Below are 21,681 nucleotides of genomic sequence, written 5' to 3'. Positions count from 1 at the left end.
CCTCCTATCCATGATGTTTCGTGCTGGGATCTTGCAGGAGTGCGCACAGATGCATGCATGCTGATAATCAGAGTAAGCAAACCCATTTTTAAACTGGTGCATCACACGAAAGTCAATCAATCACAATCAATCAATATATAACAGCCCATAGTAATGATGGCCGACGTTACAGCGATGCACGCCATAATGCCAGGATAGCCTGGGCCAATTTGGACAGAACTCGGTCGTGAATCGTCAGGCCCGGGCGGGCGCAATTGGGACAATTGGGCCCCGCCAGCAAGGTTGTTTCAATGGCGCCGTGGAACCGTTGGGCTTTTTGCAGCCTTGATGGCTTCGGCCGCCCCTCTTCCCGTTGAGGCGAAGGTATCCCCACTGGTATCAGCGACATATCTTGCCCCAACGCCGCCACCAATTGGCATCCAATCGTCCAAGGATCCAACGAGATCGGTTGTCCGCGCTCGGATTGTGCTCCATACCGATTGGCTGCGTCTGTTACCAATGGCCATGTGAAGATTTCTCAGTCGCGGAGCTGTTGGTCGTTCGATTTGGTATGCTCGTTCTCAACCCTTAAACTATCCCGTCAACCACCCAAGGCCCTTCCACAACCCGGCGGGGCGCCAGGACCATACGAATAATAAATAATAATGGCTTCGATACGGCTGTCACGGGCTGGGGCACAAGCCGCTCTACGCATCTTTACCCCGATCACGCAAACCCGAGCCGCGACGTCCATATCGCCAGCGGCAGCGTCAACGTCGAGTGCCCTCCAGGACGCTCTTGTCGCCGAAGCTCCCCGTATCAATTGGACGCGGGACGAAATCAGACAGATATACGAAACACCCCTCCACCAGCTTACATATGCCGCTGTACGAACTCAATCCTTCTCCGTATGCGGGGGAAGGGGAGATGGACCAACCACCCGCTCCCCCTCCCTGTGCCTGAATGGTGGGGAAATAAATGCTAATGATTTTGTTTTTCTATCTAATGCCTACAGGGCACCGTCCACCGGCGATTCCATGACCCTTCGGCTATCCAGCTATGTACTCTGATGAATATCAAAGTCGGCGGCTGCTCAGAAGACTGCTCGTACTGCTCGCAGTCCTCACGATACAACACGGGCCTCCAGGCCTCGAAGATGAGCTCTGTCGAGGCTACCCTAGAAGCCGCCCGCATCGCCAAAGAAAACGGTAGCACCCGTTTCTGTATGGGCGCCGCCTGGCGGGACATGCGTGGTCGGAAGAACAGCCTGCGCAACATCAAGAAAATGATCTCTGGCGTTCGAGCGATGGACATGGAGGTGTGTGTGACGCTCGGGATGATCGACGGCGAGCAGGCCAAGGAGTTGAAGGACGCGGGGCTGACCGCCTACAACCACAACGTCGACACCTCCCGCGAATTCTACCCCTCCATCATCACCACCCGGACATACGACGAGCGGCTCCAGACGCTGAGCCACGTGCGCGATGCCGGCATCAACGTTTGCTCTGGCGGGATTCTGGGCCTGGGCGAGGACGATTCTGACCGTGTGGGCCTGTTACATACCGCCGCAACACTCCCTGCACATCCAGAGTCGTTCCCCGTCAACGCTCTCGTGCCCATCAAGGGAACTCCCCTCGGGCATAGGAAACCCATCGCGTTCGATAAGTTGCTCCGCACCGTCGCGACGGCGAGGATCGTCCTTCCCAAGACCACTGTCCGACTCTCCGCAGGTCGCATAAACATGACTGAAGAACAGCAGGTGGCCTGCTTCATGGCTGGGGCTAATTCAGTGTTTACGGGCGAGAAAATGCTCACCACTGACTGCAATGGATGGGAGGAGGATAAGCGGATGCTGGAGAAATGGGGTTTCTATCCAATGGCAGGGTTTCAACGAGGGGAGTTCAGGGGTGGTGCTACTGCTACTACTGCTACCACCACCACCACCACCTCTCCCACCACTTCCCCTCCTGTTCCTCCTGCTTAGGGTTAGGGGGAAAAAGTTTCGGGCAGAATTACGTCGAATATCTGATATCAATAGAAATGTCGGAAATGTCTATTTGCAAGCAGAACGTGGTGTATACCCAAAAATTCAAAACTTTTCTTTTTTTTTTCCCCCCCAAGTTCTATCGTTCTATAAAAGTGCAGTGCGAACTGCTTTCTCTATCCTTGCCAGCTGTTCTACGCCTGAAGTCAAATCACACATCAAGTAAAGGACATTCCCCAACACCCTGCAATGAATGCTAAAACCGTTTGCGTTTGTTTCGCCTAGCCGCCGTTGGAGGCCAGCTGCGGCATTGGAACCATATCCTAGAAACGATAAAACCTGTCAATGGGGGATTGTAATTGTAATTAAGGGTGGTCGCAGGAACTACTTACCACCGCCGTCTTGGCTTCGCAGGCTAATGCTTAGAACAGTGCCAAGGGCAAAAACCGCTTCGACCTGTTCGGAGCGCGAGAGGTCCAGGACCAATTGATCCGACCAGCTGCTCCAAACGTGCCGAAGCTGTTCTGGAAGATCAACGCCTGTTCCAACAGGCGGTTGATTGTGCGGCTGATGATGTGGCTGATCACGTAATTGCATTTGCTGACATCGTTCTGCATTCTTAGTGGTCAACATGCGAAGCGATGCTTCTGCCACTCTGCAGCCGACAGGGTGTGCGGTATAGCTGTGGCCGTGCAGCAGGGCATCAACTTTGTGCGGGGTACAAAACGCGTCGAAGATATCCTCGCTTGCCAGAGTGATGCACAGCGGCACGAGCCCGCCTGTCAGCAGCTTTGCGTGCACTGAGATGTCGGCGTGCGTATCGAGGAAGGATGCAGAGGAGGCTCTGCCCAGGCGATAGAGGCCAGTGAAAACTTCGTCGAAAACCACAGGCAGGCCGGACCATGTGCGATCCGACGATGACGGAGGTGGGGCATGGCCTCCCCCAAATAAGGCCGGGTTCTCCCGAACAACTTCAACCATGGTTTGCTGGAAAAGTGGATCGCTATGATATATATTGAAGAAAAAGAGTCAGCCCCGGTTAAGAGCGGTTAGAAAGGCAAGGGAAAGGAAAGCAATTGCTTGTCGCAACTGCAGTACTAACGCGAATAACATCCCGCCAGCTCCCAGGATGACAGGTTCCATGATCAGGGCTCCGAATTTTCGACCATCCTGGCAAATAAGTTTTTCTAAGCTCCTCTTTATGTAAGTATAATAGCGTTGGCGGGCGACTGATTTTTTCCGCTGCGCAAGGTCGAAGATCGATTGTCGAGTAGGAAATTCTGTATTGTTTCCTAGTGACCCCTTTAATTCCTGTGGTATTTCGATGATCCATCTTCCCCGTAACATTTTCACCGTGGGAAAGTTGAACCAATGGCCGCGGCCGCGGTACCACTCAACTTTTTTGTTGTAGATTGAGGGTTCCGAGAGATCCATCGTCCCAATTGTATCCCCGTGATAGCTTCCACGCAGGCCTAAAATCTCAATGTCTTCTTTGCTGGAATCCCAATTATACCGCTTGCATGCCACTCTCAGAGCCATCTTGACGGCAACCTCCATACCAGTGCTTCCGTTGTCGGAGTAGAATGCTCTCTTCAATCGAGGGTTGTTTATCATTTTAATCAGGGACTCCGCGAGTGAAAGGGCCGGTTCATGGATTGCACCTGGCAAGATGACATGGCCATATCGGCCAGCCGCATAGGCTGCCTCCAAGGACAATTCGGGGTTCCCGTGGCCAAGGCACTGAGTCCACCAAGACGCAGAGCCGTCAAATGTTGGCCGTAATAGGTTGGATGTATTCTTTTGCGAAGGTTCAGTGTTAGCTGTGGTTGGTTCTGAACCAGATTCCGTAGAATTTACCGTGGAGGTTTGGAAACAGTCTCCATATGCCGAATCGATTACCATGATATCTTTTGGAGCTAATGACTGGTGTTGGGTAAATGGGTACCAAATGGAGGAATGGGCCCTGGCGGACATAGATTCAATTTCTGAGATCCGAGAGTGATGCTTCTCAGAGAGTATATCCAAAAAACTGGACCGGGGCCCATGCACTTCTGTCAGAAGCCTTTTAGCCTGTTCTTCGTAATATCTTGACATCTTCCGTTCATCATCTGCGGCAACGGAGTCGTCGCCTGTCAATTGTTTTGGGGGAGGTTGGGGTACTGTCAAAACCGGAATGTTCCTTTTCGAGAGGAAAAATTCCTCCAGGTACGTGTGGTTTTGATAGAAGCTATCCTCCAGCACAGCAACCGCATGAACATCGTATCCGCGAAGCGAAAGACTTTCAAACGCAGCAATAGAAGATGATATCCCCCCTAACCTTGAGTCTGCAACCAGAATGACAGGCAATCGCAGTGGCCTATAGAGATCACTTTGCAGGGTCCCGTTTGGCCCAGGGGATAAGACTCCTCCGGCCGTTTCAACGAGGGCAAGTCCACGCCCATATTGTGCCCACCCGTGAAGGGTTTGGCTAACAGCTTCGACAATCTCTCCGTCTCCAGGGCACTGCGGACATACAATTTAGCGGCCTATGAGAAAAAATACATACACAGATATAAATATAAATAGATGATGACAAAAGTTACCTGTTTACCGGCAGCAGCAAGATGAGGGCTCACCGGCTGATCGAAGATATATAAACACTTGATCGAAACATGCTTAGCGAAGCGACTGATGTGTCTGTGTTACACCACGCTTATTAGGAATGTCATATAGTCGATGACAGGTTTATCCAGCGCTAGGCGCCATGTAAAAGAAAATCCAAGTGAGCTACCTCAGCCATTGTCATCCACATACCTATCATCCCTATCACACTCAGGCCCGGTAGAAACAGGCTTCAAATACCAGTGGTTGGTCTTGGGTTTCGACAAGGCGTGCGCCTTGTAGAGAAGGGACGAGAATACCGTTTTACCCACGTTGGTATTCGCGCCGCATACTTGATATGTCAGGAGATGCTTTGAGAGAAAAGCGCCCACGCAAGCCATAGTCAAAGCAAACCGCCCCCTTTCTTCTTTTTCTCTGAGGAGACAAAGTTCGAACTGTTCCTAGGGCATTTCAGGTATATAGTGGCTCGCTGGCGATACAGCCCCTTGTCAGCTAGTGAGCCGCGTGCAGACTGCGCCGCTAACACCCGGAGTATCTGCAATATCCTTCCAGCCCCCAAGTTGGCTATTCCCCGGCTTGCATTTTGCACACAGCTCAATATGTTACTAATATTATCATTGTTGTTGTTGTTGACAACTTGTTGAGAACTGGGATAGTCATCACGTGCCTGCTCGCGGTTTGATGGGCCGAGTTCAACCAAACTTGAGGCTAAAACCAAATATTCCCCGCCAGCGAAAACAAAACAAAATATAAAAATATTTGCTCCCCCTCACTAGGGCATCCATGGATCCGCCCTCTCGCCCCAACGAGTCAACAAGTCCCAAAACTCTGAACGCATGCCGGATCCATGATCCCAGCACGCACCCTTTCTATGCGCTTCGCTGGGACCAGGGGGGAAATTTTCAGCAACGCGATATCTTACATCCCATCGAAAGTTTGAAAATGTAATCGATCTGGTCGCCATGTAAACGCAAAATGGACTCTTCTGGAGCCCTTCTGCGTGCCTTTCAATCCTGCCTGGATCAGAGGGAGGTTAAAGGGCGTCGCCGCCATCTCCAAGTCCCACCATCCGGCGGGGTGGATTTCTCCTCTAACGACTTCCTCTCGCTTTCAACATCAACCACCCTCCGCTCCCACCTTTTGCAAAGTCTTGCCCGTGAGCCTCCGTCACATTCATTCGCAAGCAAGGGGTCTAGGCTTTTGGACGGCAACTCAGCGTATACAGAAAATCTGGAACGTTTTATAACCGCCTTCCACAATGCGGAGAGCGGCTTACTCTTCAACTCCGGCTATGATGCCAATCTATCGATCTTTTCATGCGTTCCGCAGCCGGGGGATGTTGTTATACACGATGAGTTAATCCACGCGAGTGTCCACGATGGCGTGAAACTTTCGAGAGCCTCGAGGAAAATTTCATTCAAGCACAATTCGGTCGACGATTTTTTCCGAATTGCGCAAAGCGTTGTACAGGGAGATCCTTTGGTAGCGTCGGGAGAGCGGAGCGTATTTGTTGCAGTGGAATCTCTTTATAGTATGCAAGGTGACTTTGCCCCAATTGCGGAACTTCTAGCGGTTATCAAGACTGTGTTTCCCAGAGGGAATGCATACATGATAGTGGATGAGGCGCACACCACGGGAGTGTTTGGACCTCGAGGGGCAGGGCTTGTCCAAGAACTTGGTGTCGAGGGCCATGTTTTCATCAGAGTACATACGTTTGGTAAAGCGCTAGCCAGCCATGGAGGTACCGTTCCCCATCCCTGTCTGAGGTCACCCTGAACCTGTCGACCTTGAGCGTTCCGCTGTCGTTACTTCGAATGAGGTTTCAAATGCACCTTAGTCTAGAAAAGTGATGGGACATCAAACTGACTAACCCATGTGGGAATTCTGTTCGTCTCTCGATTGTAGCAATCGTTCTCTGTTCCCACCTCACGCGGGAATATCTGATCAACTACGCTCGACCCATCATATATTCCACGGCATTGGGCCTTCCATCTCTGGCCTCCACCCGCGTTGCATACGAGCTCATGAACGATGGAGCAACTGAGTCGGTATGACATAATCCTCCCCAAATTGATACATTTACATATATTTATATACCTATACACATATAACTGACTTAGCTCATGGCCTCCCCAGCTCCAATCGCAACTGCACGACCTCGTTAAATACATGGCCACAAGATTAAAAAGCCTTCAACCAGCCGATCCCGCAATTTTGACAATACATCATCAAGATCGGTCTCCTATTTTCTCGCTTCAGACATCGATGCCACGTGAACTTGCGAACTTTCTCCAGGCTGAGGGACAAATTGTCCGAGCGATTATGCCTCCCACCGTCCCAGTGGGAACAGAACGAGTGCGCGTGTGTCTTCATGCTAAGAATACATTCGAGGAGATAGATCGCTTGATTACTCTGATCAAGGAATGGGTTGAACAGCAACGTCCAAGAAGGACCTATAGGCTGTAGCGGCGGGGCGGCTAATTCTACATAGACTTGGTTGATATTGGTGGAAACTATTAGATGCGTGAAAGTCATACAAAGGAAGCGCTACGCGTTTTGCTTTTTTTTTTTTTTTTTTTTTTTTAGTAAATTAGAAAAAGATGTGTAGATATTTTGACAGATAAAGTTGATTAGACTCAATCTAGAAGCTATTTCGCTAAATGGTCTCGGAGGGCTCTATCAAGAGAAATAAATGGATACCTTCCCCATTTTCTATTTAATCTGAGTGGAATACCGGAAAATAGAGTCAAAAGCGAGCTCACCCAGTCCAAAGCGAATTTGCAATGTCAGTTTGCTGAATGCCCTAGATGGTATTGAAAAGAGGAGGGAGTTGAGAAAAAGGGTTAACTTACTGCACGGTGTCCTCCAGAGTCGAGAAGAAAAAGTTCATCGTTGTATTCTGATGGCGCGGAAATTGCACATTGGATGGCTTACACTACCAATTGTATTGAATTAAATATTACTCTCCTGCTGAGACATATTCTATCCAGCTATTCAACGGTTTTCAATTGGGTTGCGCATTTTTGCTTCCGATTTTAATGTCGTCGTCACCTCTAAGTCGTAGTCCGCCAACCCGCTACTTGGTTCTTCAGCATGGGTCCTCCTGTTCCACATCATCAATCATTCTCTCACACTCCACCGCCTCTTTGTGTTGAAATGACGTAGGATTTCCTAGGCAGTAACCTTAATGGCACCAAATAGAATGTGTTAAAAAAAACTGGGATGCTAGCGGTCAGTAGCTACGCGAAAGGGGGCAATCAATTCGCAAAGTGAATGACCGTTGGTTGACCATTCATCTATCGGAAGTCAACGAGAGAGCTTTGCAAAAGCAACCTCGTAGATTACCTACGAAGTATATCGGTCGATGCCCTAGCATGAGGAAGATGGTGGGAGTTATCAGTCACCATTCTGTCTTCGGCACTATAGATTGAGAAGCGCTCTATTCCTTTTCAGTTCAAGGGAACGGCCATGTGCGAAACCCAAGCACCTTAATTTCACCAGCAGTCATTGGTGGGTTCCGCCAGGTTCCGCCATGGTCGGAGATAAAGATGGCATCACTGCGAGATTTTCATCGAATTTTTTCCCTTGTCTTCTAACCCATTCCGGTATGTCTCCCGAGCGCAGGCTTCTGTCTGGTAGTGGCCTCATCATAACCAAATGGCTACAAAGCACACATTCGTGCAATGGTAATAACGTCTTCCCCCATTCCGTTCCTCCGGGCTTTTTGCAGCAATTATTACCCTTTTGGCAAGAGTATTCTCACACGTCTTTCATCATGACTTAAGTATGGTAACACAACGGAGCGAACGTAAGGCTGGGCTGTCCAGGTAGTCATGACCGGACCTGCATGCGTACGAGCGCGAACTGCTTGCGTAGCAAGTTGCTTTTACACGGGATGAGCCGGTTAGATGCAATTGACCGACACGACATGAGCAAACAGACCCGTGCCAGATATGCAACCAATAAAACGCAAACTTGAAACACAATTCGAGCAGCAAATGCATCGGCCAACAGGTACGGAATAATACTTACACTTGTTTCGTGTCTCTCATTGCCACATTGAGTCAAACAGATTAGTTATGAGCTCCTCAATGTAGATTTATTAGCTTATCAGCTCAATGTCTGCTGCGGATTTGCAGAAATAGCACAGCAAATCCTCATTCAACTTCCATCAAAAACAATCATCACTATCGCATTGCCGATCACCAGCATTTCCAGCATTTTCATATTCTTGTATCGTTTTTTGTAAAGGCACTGGCCTCAATACCTCCGAAGCTTTTCCTTCAAGCACAGGAATGGGATGTTGACGTCAGATTAAACTTCTCGTCATGCATATGCCAAGCACACTAAACCAGAGCTTTCGATGCGTAGTGATGCTCTATTACGAGGTGTATCCTAGTTATATCCGCTGTCAGGTGCCTAATAGTTAATGAATGTTGATAGAGACCTCGCAGAGTTCGGGAGGATGATTTCTATCCAATGACCTCACACGTCCTTTAGGCTCAGAAGATCGCTATTCAGCATAGGAATATGCCGGAATTCTATTAGAAGAAAATAAGTTCTCGTCAGATTGAATAATATTATTTGGTGAAATTGGATAATCAGTGGCCTTGTCCCATGCGCATAGAGATAATAAGAAATGCTCAGTTTTTGCGAATTGGTTTATAGAGCGCAAGTAGAAAATAAAATAAAATAAAATAAAATAATCGGGAAAAATAATAGTGATAAATCACAAACCACAGGAAATGATTACTGATAAACATATGCGCTAGAAATATCGCAATGCAATGAAGATACGTTGGAGTCATGGAAGTGAAGCAAGCAGAAACAGTAAAGAGGTAATCGATGAAGCAAGATAAAAATGCCACAAGCTGTCAAGGGTCAATTCCGCGGCCAGTAACATATTATCATAACGTTTGGAGTGTGGTTGCCGGTGCTATAACGTACGAGGAATAATATCGTCAAATCGGAAAAAAAACAGAGGTTGCGGGGGAAATAATATACGCGTCTAAAGACGAGCGGAAGAATAGGCGAGGAAGGAAGAGTGGATTTTAAACAAAGGAGAAAAAAGTACGAAAGACTGAGAGGAAATCTGAGCCAGCCAATTCCAATGTCTGAAGCATTAACAGGAAAGGTCCACTATCAAATCTGGAGATATAGGCGTGAAATTCAGGCTAGATCCGATGTTGTGAGATAGTCTGCATTTGTGGTTCGAACCTTATATCGTCGGGTGAGGAGCAAAATATTTTGTGCGACAAAGTAAAGTAATGAACAAATGCCGGAGATGGTTGCAAGACTGAAGCAAACGATGTAGACGACATTTGCTGGTTCTGAGGTCATGGAAATCGAAGATGCTCTCACAATATGAAGCCAGCCCGAAACCCCTATGTGGTATGTTACAAAAACACACGCTGTGGCGATAATTAGCCTATGTAGTAAAATAATACTAAGGAACTTCCATACGGCATACCCAGGAGAAGTAGCAGAGCACCAGACAGTTTGGGATAAAGCAAGAGGAGGGCCACGATTGCCGTTGACGAGATCCACCATATGACCGAGGTGAGAGCTCCACCAAAAGTAGTAAGTCGGCGGAAAATAGCATAGGAGTTCTCGATGGAAATTTGAAGATTTGCAGTTGACGCAGTGACGTCGTTCAAAAGCGCCTGAGAAATTTTTAGGTCTTGTTGAAAGGACTTTTGGTCGCTAATTTGCTGCAACTGAACTTGCTGGAGTGCGACAGCGGTAGTTTCAAACTGCTGGAAGGCCTGTTCGAACAATTCGATACGCTAATACAATTAGCTCCCACTTGCATGATAGCAGAGATATACGTACTAAATCTAGGCCATCATGTCTAGCTTCCATAGATCTCATGGACTTTTCGACGGCCTGCTACGTAGTGAGTTAGTAGTTTGCAGGGAGATGCTATGAATATATAGATACCATCGAATAATATATATTGTCAAACCCTTCAATGATGGGCCCCAACTTCTGACTCCCTAGAAGTTCAGCCGACTGTCTCACGGAAGAGATCAATGCTAAGTTCTCTTGATGGTTTTTCCTTTCAGCTGCAGCCATCTCATTAGCCCTTGTCGCACTAGTCAGTCGAATTTCATTAAGCGCCTGCTTCAACTCATGGATCGAATTCGAAGCGGAAAGGAGATCCTATATAGCCAGTAAGAAAATGAATGTGCTTCGTACACAAAAGCTATGTGTCAAACCTTCTTCACATTTGCAGCATCTGTTTTCGCAGCAGACATCACGATTTGTACTCCCTCGGCGTCATCAAATACTTTCGATTTTATATCGTGATATCGTAAAAATCCATTTTCCAGGTCTTGCAAGAGTTGATTTCGCATTTCATCCACGATTTCTAAAAACCCTTTCTGCCGAGAGGCTTCCATAGCTGCTGTTGTAAGTGTCTGGTTAAGAGAGTCGTTTAAAATGGAGGTGATATCTATCAACTTCTTATACCGCTTGAGATCATGTTCTCGTTCAATCTCCGTTCTTGCTGCCTGGCACATGACAGCTGCATTTTGTCTGCTGTTACTATAGCTCGTCCACCATTGGGGCCGAGATTCTAGAGACCTGAGGCATGGCTCTAGCCGGGAGGGCTGAACTTGATCCTGCGCACCCGGGTGCCCATAGGTCGAATGAGATATAAGAATAGGAGAACATTGTTCGGGGATCGCAGCCCCAGCGCCTATAAGCTCACAAACAGCCAGCCTAGCAGCAAACAAAGCCTTCAGGTTATCAAGAGAGTTGGACGAGTTGTTCTTGTCGGTATCATCGTCTCCGCCAATAGATTGACAGGACAAAATCAAATTAGTTGCAGCCAGCCTATTACAAGAAGGTGATGACTTCATGGAGTCAAGAAGCTTAATGGCGTCGGAAAAAACCTCGCTACGTTGAGTGTTTTGTGCATAAAGTAAAGATGGCAAATCAATTTCTTCAGGTCCAATGCCGAATGATAATGGGTTTGGACCTGATGTGCACGGTAAGTTACGGGGATATACGTATGAAAACCTCAACACGCTATCTCACCTTTTTTCAAAGAGAAAAACCTTAGTGAATCTGCTCTTGTCAAAAGAGTAAGACCGCTCAAGCATAGAGCGGGAGCGGTAAATATTTGGATCTTCATAATGATTGATCACTGCAGAATTGAAGAATAAAAAAAGAAATGAATGAAAAAAAGTATGAAAACAATAAGATTAAAGGCACGTCTCGCCTACGAAGCTGAGAGGCAAATTGCTAAGTAGAAAGATAGAAATCAGGTAACGTCTCATGAGCAAACCTGGTAAGAGGATCTGATGCTGTCGCTCAGTCGAAAACATGCCACTGAAAAGGGGGTTAAAACAAGGGTCGAAATGACAAAATCAATGGTTTACAGATGACGATAATGAAATAAGACACTGTCGGTTCCTGAATAAGCGATGTCAGACAACTGCCAGAGGGGTTGGCTGGAGATGCAGTGCTGCAAGCTGATTTCTGATATAAAAGGAGAAAGGGGGAAGTCAAACGATCACGTGGATTGTTTGGTAAATCACGAGATTTCGACAAAAACGAAATCTACCATCGTCAGACGGAGAGCAGCATCGAATCAGTCCAACACCGCCAAAATGAATGGGATAATACCAAGGAGCTGCTACAGGCAGCTCCTCAATGACCCCATGAGGTCCAATTCATTACCAGCCTTCCTTCTTCCAGCCTTTTCCCTCCCTGTTCGCCGCCAACCCTTCTCAGTATCAACTCCAGCGCAATCACGAGTTGGTTCTGCACCACTCTCAGTGCCTTCCGAAGTCTCATTGAAATTCATCGCGTTGCCAAAAGTGAAAAATATCACTACGCGACAGGGAAAAGATAATCCAACTACTGCGGTGGAAGTTACTGGGCCATTGGGTACACAATTTCATCCCCCATCCCTCTGCAGGACCAAACGCTGACGGCCAATTCTTGCAGGGACCATGACATTAACTCTCCCTTCATTCTCGACCGTAAATTTTGATCAGGAATTACGAAAAGCAACAGTCGAAGTTCAAGATGCGGAGGTTACGCATCAGCGCGCCATGTGGGGTATGCGCCTGCGTTCATTGACACTTTGTATCTCCTCTAGACCCACTGCTTCTGACGCTTCTCATCAACAGGAACTATACGACAACATTTGAAAAACTACATTTTAGGAGTGTCAGAGGGCCACACTTGCATCCTCAAGCTTGTCGGAGTAGGATTCAGGGCGATGATCGAACCCAAGGCCGTTACCGTTCCTGAGCCGGATTACCCGGGTCAACAGTACGTTTCGTTGAAAGTTGGGTACGCACATCCAATTGAGCTTGGTATTCCGCTTGGCGTTAAAGCCAGTATGCCACAACCGACTACTATCTTGCTAGAAGGCATTAATAAGGAGGTTGTAACGCAGTTCGCTGCGGAGATTCGGGCATGGCGTAAACCGGAGCCTTACAAGGGAAAGGGTATATTTGTGAACGGCGAGACGATCAGGCTGAAGGCAAAGAAAATCAAGTGAACGTCATTTTTTTTAATTTTATGCTTGCAGTTGCTTTTTGTGTATCCATGTCTTTGGGTTTTTTTTACCTTGTTCTAGTAGGATAGTCGATCCCCCTCCCCCTCCCCCTTCCTCTTTTTTTTTCGAGGTGCCTCGCCTGCGATTCATCTCAGAAACACATAGACATATACACCTAAGAAAGTCTTCATTTTATCCTCAATACTCTTTGCACGGCATCGATCACCTGATTATGGATAGCATTCGGGGAAGCAATGACGCCGGTATTCATGACCAGAGTTCTTCCTTTTCCAAAGTCAAGTCGCTTGCCGTGGATATCGGTTACCATCCCCCCAGCTTCACGGACCAGCAAGTCGCCAGCGGCATGGTCCCAAATCTTCTCTTGGTAATCCTTCCTCACTGGCAGCCTCAAGTATATATCTCCCGTCCCTCTTGCAATGGAACAGTATTTGGCCTGCGAATCAAGCCGGACACTTGGGCCAATGATACCTAACATCCTTGCAACCGCAGCGTTGTCATCCTGTGCAGAATGTGCAGCTTCAACTCCCTCGCAGAATGAAGCCTTTGTAATATCCAGGACTGGTCTCATGGAAATAGATTTGCTTTCCTGGAGTTTTCCACCGGAGAGAGGCCGGCTCGAGGCACCTTTTCCGAGTACAGCAGAAAAGAGCATTCCAGTCCCATCGCCGCAGGTCTTGGTGCTTGTAGAATTGGCGGGAATCGGCGCGGAGTCAGAGACTGGCAAATTGGGGCAGCCGATTACTCCTACTTTGACATCGCCATCTACAATCAGGCCGAGACAAACAGCGTATTGGCCCCCACGGAGGAAGCCCTTTGTACCATCGATAGGATCCAAAGCCCATATCCTCCCCTTCGGTCCTCCGGCACTTTTCCCCTGGTCGATTATATCGAGCATAGCTTCCTCGCTCTGCAATGGACCACCCAAAACTTTGTCACTTTCCTCGTCCGTAAGCTTGATGTCCTTGACCAGGTCCCAAATCTCATTACTCAGCGGTTTATCTTCCCGGAGAGCACTCGCTTCCTCCTCAGCAACTATCTCGTCACCTGGGAAGTTCTTGAGGATTGCCTGGATGATAAGTGCCTGGGCACCGAAGTCACCCTTTGTAACAGGAGACTTGTCATCCTTGGATAGAGTGCCTTTTGCTTTTTCGTTGAATACTTGCTGTGTTAACAGTGAAGCCCTCTGTACGGCGAGCTCTGCCACATAGAGCTCCTGCTGGTAGGACATATTTATTCCTAGAGAATAAGAGGACTTTGGAGACAATATATGCCCCGAAAGTTGGGAGAGGCAGGTTCGGAGTCGAACTGACAAATTAGCTGCCAGGATGAGGAGGAGGATCGAAACGGCAAAATAGACATTGATATATCTGGGTGGTGAATTTGGCGTCCGCGACTGACGAGGCTTAGCCGTCATACTCATATATTGAAATTATTTCCATATATAGCCTGCGGCTGTGATTGCTTTTGCCCTCCCCGCACTAATCTGCTTTGAGAAAGCTTATCACGGGGTAAGTTCACCCACCCAACGTCATTCTTCCATGCGCAAACAGCTTCATCTTTTCCCGATCAGGTAAACAACTCCCTGCTTACATTCGGATCCCGTGGAATGTACGTACAGACGAGTATAGATTCTTCGGACAGCCTCGCTGCTTGGGCCTTATTATCTCTTTCACGCATATACGCATATTCGCCTCCTGGGCCATCCATTGACCCGCGCGGGGTATCTTCGTATTCCACCTGCGGGATACTGTGCGCCTGCGCGCCCAACCAAGTTTGACGCTATTATATTGTCCTGCGAGGAACCATCACCGATGCCAGCTATTTTCGGAAGTCCGTAGCTAGCTTTCATTTGCTTCAACTAAACGATACAACCGAACTATCACCTGTCTGCGCTTCTCCCCCTCCGTCCGCACAGCTCACATTCCCCGCAGCCGCCCTCAACATCAATCGCATCGCGGTTGCGCACTCCGCGTTATAGACTTCTACAATTCAGTCAAGATCTTAAATTTTCATTCGTGAGTTTCAACTACGCACGACTTGACATTGTGAGACAATATTCCAACACATTGACGAAGACCTAGAACCTGCACATGATCTTCATTCTCCTTGTCCAACTCGTGCAGCATGTTCTCCGGATCTGTAGGTTCACTCACCCCTGCCTTTCTGTTATTGTTTCCGTTTTGTTTCAGTTAGTATTTTCACTCAGCTACGGGAAGATTTTTGCTTTGTCAATTAAATTTCTTTCCTTTCATTTCCTTCAGGGATATTCTCAATCCATAAAATGTGACAGTATATTCAAATTGCCTAGGTTATCCCCCCCGTAACTAATAAGATCAGCCACCTACATGAATACAACCTCCTTCCTTCTTTCATTTATTTATTTTTTCTTACTTATCAGAAACATATGTTGAGCTGTAGCTTCTGCTACTGCATTACGTTTCCACAGCTAATCATATGGATATCCTTCTTTTGCGGACGCAGAAGCCTTATTCGGCCATCACCCTTCACATCGACAGACTCACAAGTGAAGAATATGACATCGACGACTCGAGTGGGGTTGTAGACCTAATCGAAGTGGTCCGTCTACAAGCGACAGGCCCAAGTGAGGCCAGTAGAGCCCTACGGAAGAAATTGTATTCTAAACCCAACCACCAAGCTATCCAAGTGATTACTAGGTGCTAATTCCGCCGCAGGAAATATGGATCCGTGCATCGCCAGTTAAGGGCTCTTACAATCCTAGACTTCATTTTCCAGAATACTCCCACCAGATATCTCCGCGGCTTCACCGATGAGCCTCTCCTCGAACGTCTCCGAGTCGCAGCCACAGATCCTGTTTCAGACCAAGAAGTTAAGGACAAATGCAGGCAACTGTTTTTGCAGTGGTCCTCCTCCTTCAATGGAGTGGCCGGTATGGAACGGATTGCGACCCTTCACAAACAACTCCCGCAACGGAAAAAGCCGATGAACCGACAGCAATCCAAAGTGCTCAAGGAAACTGAAGCGCAATCCGAATCGCCAATAGGCCATTCCGTATCCATTTCTGCAGGCAATGGACCCGCTACTCTTTTGTCATCTCCCACATCTTCAAAGACTTCTAGACCAAGTCGATCGAGTATCTCCAAGATAGCGAAAGACAGGTCCCATCGCGGAAATCCATTCAATCTTGAGAAAGAGAGGCCAGAGATTATGCGAACCATTGCATCTGCATCTGTGGCAGGAACTAACCTCCTGAATTCACTTAAACTGGTTAACCGCGAGAATCAACGCGTGAGTGAGAACGCAGAAGTAATGAGTCAATTCGATTCGTGCAAAAATCTGCGACGACAAATATTGAGATATATCCAACATGTCGAAAGCGATGAGTTTCTAGGAAGTCTCATTCACGCAAATGACGAACTAGTAAATGCGCTTATGGCCTTTGAAGTTCTCGACAAAAGCGTCGATGATGATAGTGACAGTGATAGCGAAGGCGGAAGGGGCATTAACGACGGGTTTGCGGGGCTTGAACTTGATGGGTCTACCAAGCCTCCTCCGCGGCCTGCAAAACCCACCAACTTCTCGTACAGTGCCCGATCATCGGCAGCACACGGCAAACAACGGGAATCAGATAGTCTAAGTGAAGAATCAGAAGAAGAGGAAGACGATGATGAAGACAATCCGTTCGGGGACAGGAATGCAGTAAAGACTCCCGGCATTGAACAGTCTGGACTTACTTGGTATGAATCCCTTGAGTCTCATCCCTTCCCCCGATCATTGTGATGCTAATTTAACTCATGTTTCCAGGCGAGAAGTTTGATTATTCGTTCTGCGGAAGCAAGAGTATTCCCCCTTCCGGTTACTGAATCTCCCGCTCCCCACCCCACATTTGCATCGTCTCACACGAATTATACTTCGCCGATAGGTTTTTAAACTCTCGACCCAGTTTGTACCTCCTATGTTGGGGGTTTTCTGATCACACTGTTTACTGGAAGACGTTGAATGGAGTATTGTCAATGCCAAAGTTTGTACACCTACCTAATTGTATCCCATACATATCTGTCAATTATTCCCTCTTCTCCAGTTGGCGAGAGGCAGCAGTGATATTATTGCTCCCTATCCTCACTTTCAGGCGTTTAATAGGTTATCTTATTGAGAAAACAGCTTTCACCCAATATACATATACCGCACAAATTGTAGACAAACACAATTTGCGTCGTTTCATACGTCCCCCGGTGCAACGATCGTTTTTATTCTTCATTAGAATTAGGTATAGATACTGGCCAAGTTACGGCTTCAAGTCATGTCACATTGGATTCTCCTCATGGTGGGTATAAACTAAGCATGGACTGTGTGGCGAATGCTTTTCTTTCAACATAATTAACGGTTGTACACCTGTACGATTCGCTCATAGTGGTGGAAATATTACAGCCTCCCCTCTAGAAATCCAACTCCCCTACCTGTCCCAGGAATGCCTTGTTCCCCCCTCCAGCCAGCAAGGCCTCAATATCCACACGACCTGCTGTCAAATACCTCTCGCTTACCCCCATATTAATCCGCTTCCTCAACAACTCCCTCAGCTGAGCCTTGAGAGCCGTAACCTCTGCCTTCGTCATACTTCCCGAACGCTTTTTCACGCACCTCTCTCCCACCGCCTCTCCCCCTTCCACCTGTCCCTTCCCCTTAGCCGTGGGATCCCATTCCTCACTGTCGTAATCAACCCCCAAATCATCCGCCGCGGACCGCAGCCAATCATTTTCAGACGATAACTTTTCCTTCGCAAGCGTGTGGTTCGTTATTTTCTTCGCGAGGGCAACGCGAGGGCGCACACGCGCAATGACGCGCCTGTCCAAATCGACGGAGTGCAGAGGGAGGCGCTTCGTCACAGATGAAGATGACGATGTAGTTGAGGAAGCGTGGACTTTCGCAGCTAGGCGCGCCACGCCGACGATTTCCTCGGGTGCGCAGAGGAGGATGGATTTTCCCGAGGCGGAGGCGCGGGCTGTGCGGCCGGAGCGGTGCACGTATGTATCTGCAGTGCGGGGGACGTGATAGTGAATGATCAGGTCGATACCTTTGATGTCCAGACCTCGAGCGGCGACGTCAGTTGCGACTAGGATGGAGGAGGGGTCCGCGGTTGGAGAGGAAAAGCGTTCGACAGAGCGGAGACGAGCCTTCTGGGCCATGGAGGAATGTAAGGCAAGGGCGGGGAGATTGAGATTTTGGAGGAAGACTGTTAGGCGGCGGACGGCAGAGATAGAATTTGTGAATACCAGTGTACGGTGTTGCGGGTGGTAGAGCATGAGGGTGTAAAGATATAAGTCCTATTTTGGGGTTTAGCTACCGTTGCAACTTGCATTGGGGCAGGTTTGGATAGAATATATTTCTTACCTTCTCCATAGCCGGACATTCCACAAGACCTTCCTTGAGGTTCTCCGCCATTTGAGCAACTGGATTCACGTCAATGAATTTCGGTCTGTCTTCTCTGAAATTGAGCTTTTTGAGGAGATATTCCATCGACTGCTTGTCATCGAGTAGATCTCCATCAAAGTAACGACCCTTTCCCGCCAGCTTCTGCTGCAATCCTTTGTGAAAGGTTGCTGAGAAAACGAGTGTCTGCCTAGGAGACACCTTGGAAGCATCATCCTCACTCTCCGAATCAGCAGTAACTTTGTCATGGATTTCCTTTCTATCAAGGGCAGTTAGTATCTCCTCTACCTCCTTGAAGTGTCCTTCACTGAGCAGTCGATCAGCTTCATCGATAACAAGAAACTTGATATTTTGAAACTTTCGTAATAAGCCATGTCCAGTGCTGATAACATCCCATAAACGACCTGGTGTTCCAATAACAATATCCGCATTTGCCAGAACTCGTTGTTGTTTTTGAACGGAAAGACCACCAGTCAACAAAGCTATTCTCGCGTTTATGTTAGGGGCATTGGTACAGAGTGCCGTAATATGTTTAGATAGTTGGTGGGCGAGCTCTCTGGTCGGTGATAGGATCAGCGCAATCGGATATTTGCTCGACAACTCTCCATGATTATGCTGCACTGGTTCCTCGCAGCGATTCTTTAGATAGTATTCCAATATAGGAATACCAAATGCCAACGTCTTGCCAGAACCTGTTGAAGCTTTCCCAACAACGTCATGACCTGAAGCGATAAGGGGTATGCAAGCTGTCTGGATCGGAGTGGGCTTTGCAAATCTGAGCTTCGACAGGCTTGTCTGAATCTCTGCCGATATGTCCAGAGGGTCCCAGCGTGAGACGTCCACTTCGTCCCCGTCAACCTCGTCCTCCAAAGCCTCAAACGATATTCCCGATTGGATATCATGTTTGGGGGCAGGCTTTTTTTTGCTCTGGATTTCGGCATCCATAAGCTTCACGTCCTTTTTACTCTGCTTCTTTGATTTCTTCTCTTTATCTTCCTTTGTCTCAATTTTATCCACATTTGTTTGTTTTCCTTTGCCGCTATGTACCTTGTCATCTGCAGGTTCTTCATCGTCCGAAATCCCACTCCATTCACCGTCCTCGTGTTCCGTATTTGACGATATACTGTTGGCAACATTCTTCTTCACCCTATTCCTGGCAGCCTGTATAGAGAATAGCCACCATATATTAGTCCAAAGTTCATAGATCACAAGGCTTTCCACCCAAACAATGATCATTCTCGCACCTTAAATTTGATCTCTCCATTTCCTATCGGCCGCACAAGGTCCACACCATCAATTTCCTCCAAACCGAAGAATCCCTCTGCATCCTCTAATCGGTCAGGCAAGGCGACCTCTTTCCAATCGAGCTGGTCAATTCCGACGATTTCTCCGTCATCTCCAGTAGCCTCAACCCGCTGGCGTTTCTTGGACTTATGAGACAGATCTTGAGCGAAGCGAGCTCTTTTTTTAGCCATGTTTGAGGATATCTTGCATGCATAAAGCCACGATGAGAAAGCAAAAGTGCTGAGGCCAGCTCAATATCACCGTCAATAATGGCCCGCGCTGTTATGATCCGGGGTGGGTCATTTTGAAAATAGTATTTGAATGTGGAAATGTTGCTACTGCGTAAAAAAATTGCCCAAGCAAGCTTCTTGAAAAAGAAAAAAAGATAAAAAAAAATTAGCTCCAAAAGTCGTTTTCAATTTCCCCACCAAATATGAACATACGCCACCCCGCATATTTTACAGCATTGACAACCAGAATACAATGGACAGAATATAATGAAACGTAAATATACTGATACGCCGTGTCCTCTACAGACTGAAAATGGGAAAATCCTCCAAAGACAAGCGCGATGCCTACTACCGCCTGGCTAAGGAGCAGAACTGGCGAGCCCGCTCCGCCTTCAAGCTGATCCAGATCGACGAGCAATTCGACCTGTTCGCGCACTCAAATCCAGACAGCGTTACACGCGTGGTGGACCTATGCGCTGCTCCGGGGAGTTGGAGTCAGGTTCTCAGCCGTGTGTTGATTAAGGGGGAGAGTTTTGGCCGGCGGGCGTGGGAGGAGAAGCGACGGCGGGAACAAAAGCAGGCGCAGAGATTGGAGGGCGTGCAGAAAGGCGTAGAAACAAAGGAGCAACAGGGAGAAGAAGAAGAAGAAGAAGAAGAGGGAGAAGAAGAGAAAGAGAAACTCAAACCCCGAAAGAACGTGAAAATCGTCGCCATCGACCTCCAACCCATGACCCCGCTGGACGGAATCACCTGTCTCAAAGCAGATATAACACACCCGTCCACCATCCCCTTACTCCTCGAGGCCCTCGATCCAGATAATTACACCCACAATGATACCCTCACCACCACCAGGACTTCGCATCGCCTACACCCCGTCGACCTCGTGCTCTCTGATGGCGCGCCCGACGTAACCGGCCTGCACGATCTAGACATCTACATCCAATCGCAACTCCTCTACGCCGCCCTCAACCTTGCCATCGGCGTCCTGCGCCCCGGCGGCAAATTCGTCGCCAAGATTTTCCGCGGCCGCGACGTGGACCTGATCTATGCGCAGCTGAAGACCGTGTTCGAAACCGTGTCCGTCGCGAAGCCGCGCAGCAGCCGCGCGAGCAGTCTGGAGGCCTTCGTCGTCTGCGAGGGCTTCATCCCGCCTCGCACGCACAATGAATCTACTACAGCCGGAGGAGAACATGGCATGGTCCTCCTCGAAAACCCGCTGTTTGGCGGCGCGGCAACCTCGTCGTCTCCAGCAACCACAGTCAACCGCTGGATCCCACCCTTCATCGCCTGCGGTGACCTCTCAGCCTGGGATGCAGATGCTTCGTACGAGCTGCCGCCGGGTTATGTCAGTCTCGACCCCGTACAGCCGCCGACGGCACCGCCGTATAAGCGCGCGCTGGAGTTGAGGAGGCAGAAAGGGGGTGCATACGGGAAGACGAAGGGGGTGGAGTTTAGTTAAGTGGTCTTGGTGCTTCCTTGGGAATGGAGGGGAGCTCCTTATTTTTTTTCCCCCCTCTTTTCATTAGACCCGGTCAATTATGGCAGCATTTGGCTCTTCATGTGTGTTGGCGTTCTCTGTTTTGTTTCTGTTTGGAGTGGTGGTGCTCTCTGGCTGGAGTTGACTTCCCAAATGCAATGAGGATTTACAACGATACACCAAA

The 21,681-nt window shown here is 48.3% G+C and overlaps 9 protein-coding genes across 9 annotated transcripts; 5 read left to right on the top strand and 4 right to left on the bottom strand.

Annotated features, from left to right (window-relative positions):
* Window positions 1-432: 432 nt before the first annotated feature.
* On the top strand, window positions 433-2,206 carry HCBG_03019 (biotin synthase; the record flags this gene model as incomplete). The annotated part of the gene is made up of 2 exons (XM_045430068.1): window positions 433-866; window positions 995-2,206. The coding sequence occupies 2 exons, from the start codon at window positions 645-647 to the stop codon at window positions 1,961-1,963; spliced, it is 1,191 nt and encodes a 396-aa protein (XP_045289963.1).
* A 13-nt stretch (window positions 2,207-2,219) lies between these two features.
* HCBG_03018 (onanonoxo-7-onima-8-eninoihtemlysoneda) lies at window positions 2,220-5,129 on the bottom strand (the record flags this gene model as incomplete). The annotated part of the gene is made up of 5 exons (XM_045430067.1): window positions 2,220-2,302; window positions 2,356-2,966; window positions 3,066-4,465; window positions 4,546-4,639; window positions 4,757-5,129. The coding sequence occupies 5 exons, from the start codon at window positions 4,942-4,944 to the stop codon at window positions 2,220-2,222; spliced, it is 2,376 nt and encodes a 791-aa protein (XP_045289962.1).
* Window positions 5,130-5,383: 254 nt separating this feature from the next.
* Window positions 5,384-7,030, top strand: HCBG_03017 (8-amino-7-oxononanoate synthase; the record flags this gene model as incomplete). Its single annotated transcript, XM_045430066.1, has 3 exons — window positions 5,384-6,305; window positions 6,470-6,612; window positions 6,701-7,030. 3 exons carry the CDS (start codon window positions 5,540-5,542, stop codon window positions 7,028-7,030), a joined length of 1,239 nt encoding a protein of 412 aa, XP_045289961.1.
* Window positions 7,031-9,273: 2,243 nt separating this feature from the next.
* On the bottom strand, window positions 9,274-12,001 carry HCBG_03016 (uncharacterized protein; the record flags this gene model as incomplete). The annotated part of the gene is made up of 4 exons (XM_045430065.1): window positions 9,274-9,975; window positions 10,035-10,350; window positions 10,783-11,546; window positions 11,606-12,001. 4 exons carry the CDS (start codon window positions 11,700-11,702, stop codon window positions 9,734-9,736), a joined length of 1,419 nt encoding a protein of 472 aa, XP_045289960.1.
* Window positions 12,002-12,180: 179 nt separating this feature from the next.
* On the top strand, window positions 12,181-13,082 carry HCBG_03015 (ribosomal protein L6; the record flags this gene model as incomplete). The annotated part of the gene is made up of 3 exons (XM_045430064.1): window positions 12,181-12,460; window positions 12,521-12,634; window positions 12,706-13,082. 3 exons carry the CDS (start codon window positions 12,181-12,183, stop codon window positions 13,080-13,082), a joined length of 771 nt encoding a protein of 256 aa, XP_045289959.1.
* Window positions 13,083-13,201: 119 nt separating this feature from the next.
* HCBG_03014 (3',5'-bisphosphate nucleotidase) lies at window positions 13,202-14,328 on the bottom strand (the record flags this gene model as incomplete). Its single annotated transcript, XM_045430063.1, has 1 exon — window positions 13,202-14,328. One exon carries the CDS (start codon window positions 14,326-14,328, stop codon window positions 13,267-13,269), a length of 1,062 nt encoding a protein of 353 aa, XP_045289958.1.
* A 1,226-nt stretch (window positions 14,329-15,554) lies between these two features.
* Window positions 15,555-17,227, top strand: HCBG_03013 (VHS domain-containing protein; the record flags this gene model as incomplete). Its single annotated transcript, XM_045430062.1, has 3 exons — window positions 15,555-15,733; window positions 15,794-16,816; window positions 16,884-17,227. 3 exons carry the CDS (start codon window positions 15,555-15,557, stop codon window positions 16,894-16,896), a joined length of 1,215 nt encoding a protein of 404 aa, XP_045289957.1.
* Window positions 17,228-17,515: 288 nt separating this feature from the next.
* HCBG_03012 (ATP-dependent RNA helicase MAK5) lies at window positions 17,516-19,981 on the bottom strand (the record flags this gene model as incomplete). Its single annotated transcript, XM_045430061.1, has 3 exons — window positions 17,516-18,400; window positions 18,468-19,667; window positions 19,751-19,981. 3 exons carry the CDS (start codon window positions 19,979-19,981, stop codon window positions 17,516-17,518), a joined length of 2,316 nt encoding a protein of 771 aa, XP_045289956.1.
* Window positions 19,982-20,333: 352 nt separating this feature from the next.
* On the top strand, window positions 20,334-21,479 carry HCBG_03011 (2'-O-ribose methyltransferase; the record flags this gene model as incomplete). The annotated part of the gene is made up of 1 exon (XM_045430060.1): window positions 20,334-21,479. One exon carries the CDS (start codon window positions 20,334-20,336, stop codon window positions 21,477-21,479), a length of 1,146 nt encoding a protein of 381 aa, XP_045289955.1.
* Between the last annotated feature and the right edge of the window lie 202 nt (window positions 21,480-21,681).

Source organism: Histoplasma capsulatum (genome assembly GCF_000150115.1).
Source record: "Histoplasma capsulatum G186AR genomic scaffold supercont2.3, whole genome shotgun sequence".
In the NCBI taxonomy this organism is placed as follows: domain Eukaryota; kingdom Fungi; phylum Ascomycota; class Eurotiomycetes; order Onygenales; family Ajellomycetaceae; genus Histoplasma; species Histoplasma capsulatum.
This window is presented reverse-complemented; position numbering and strand designations above follow the sequence as displayed.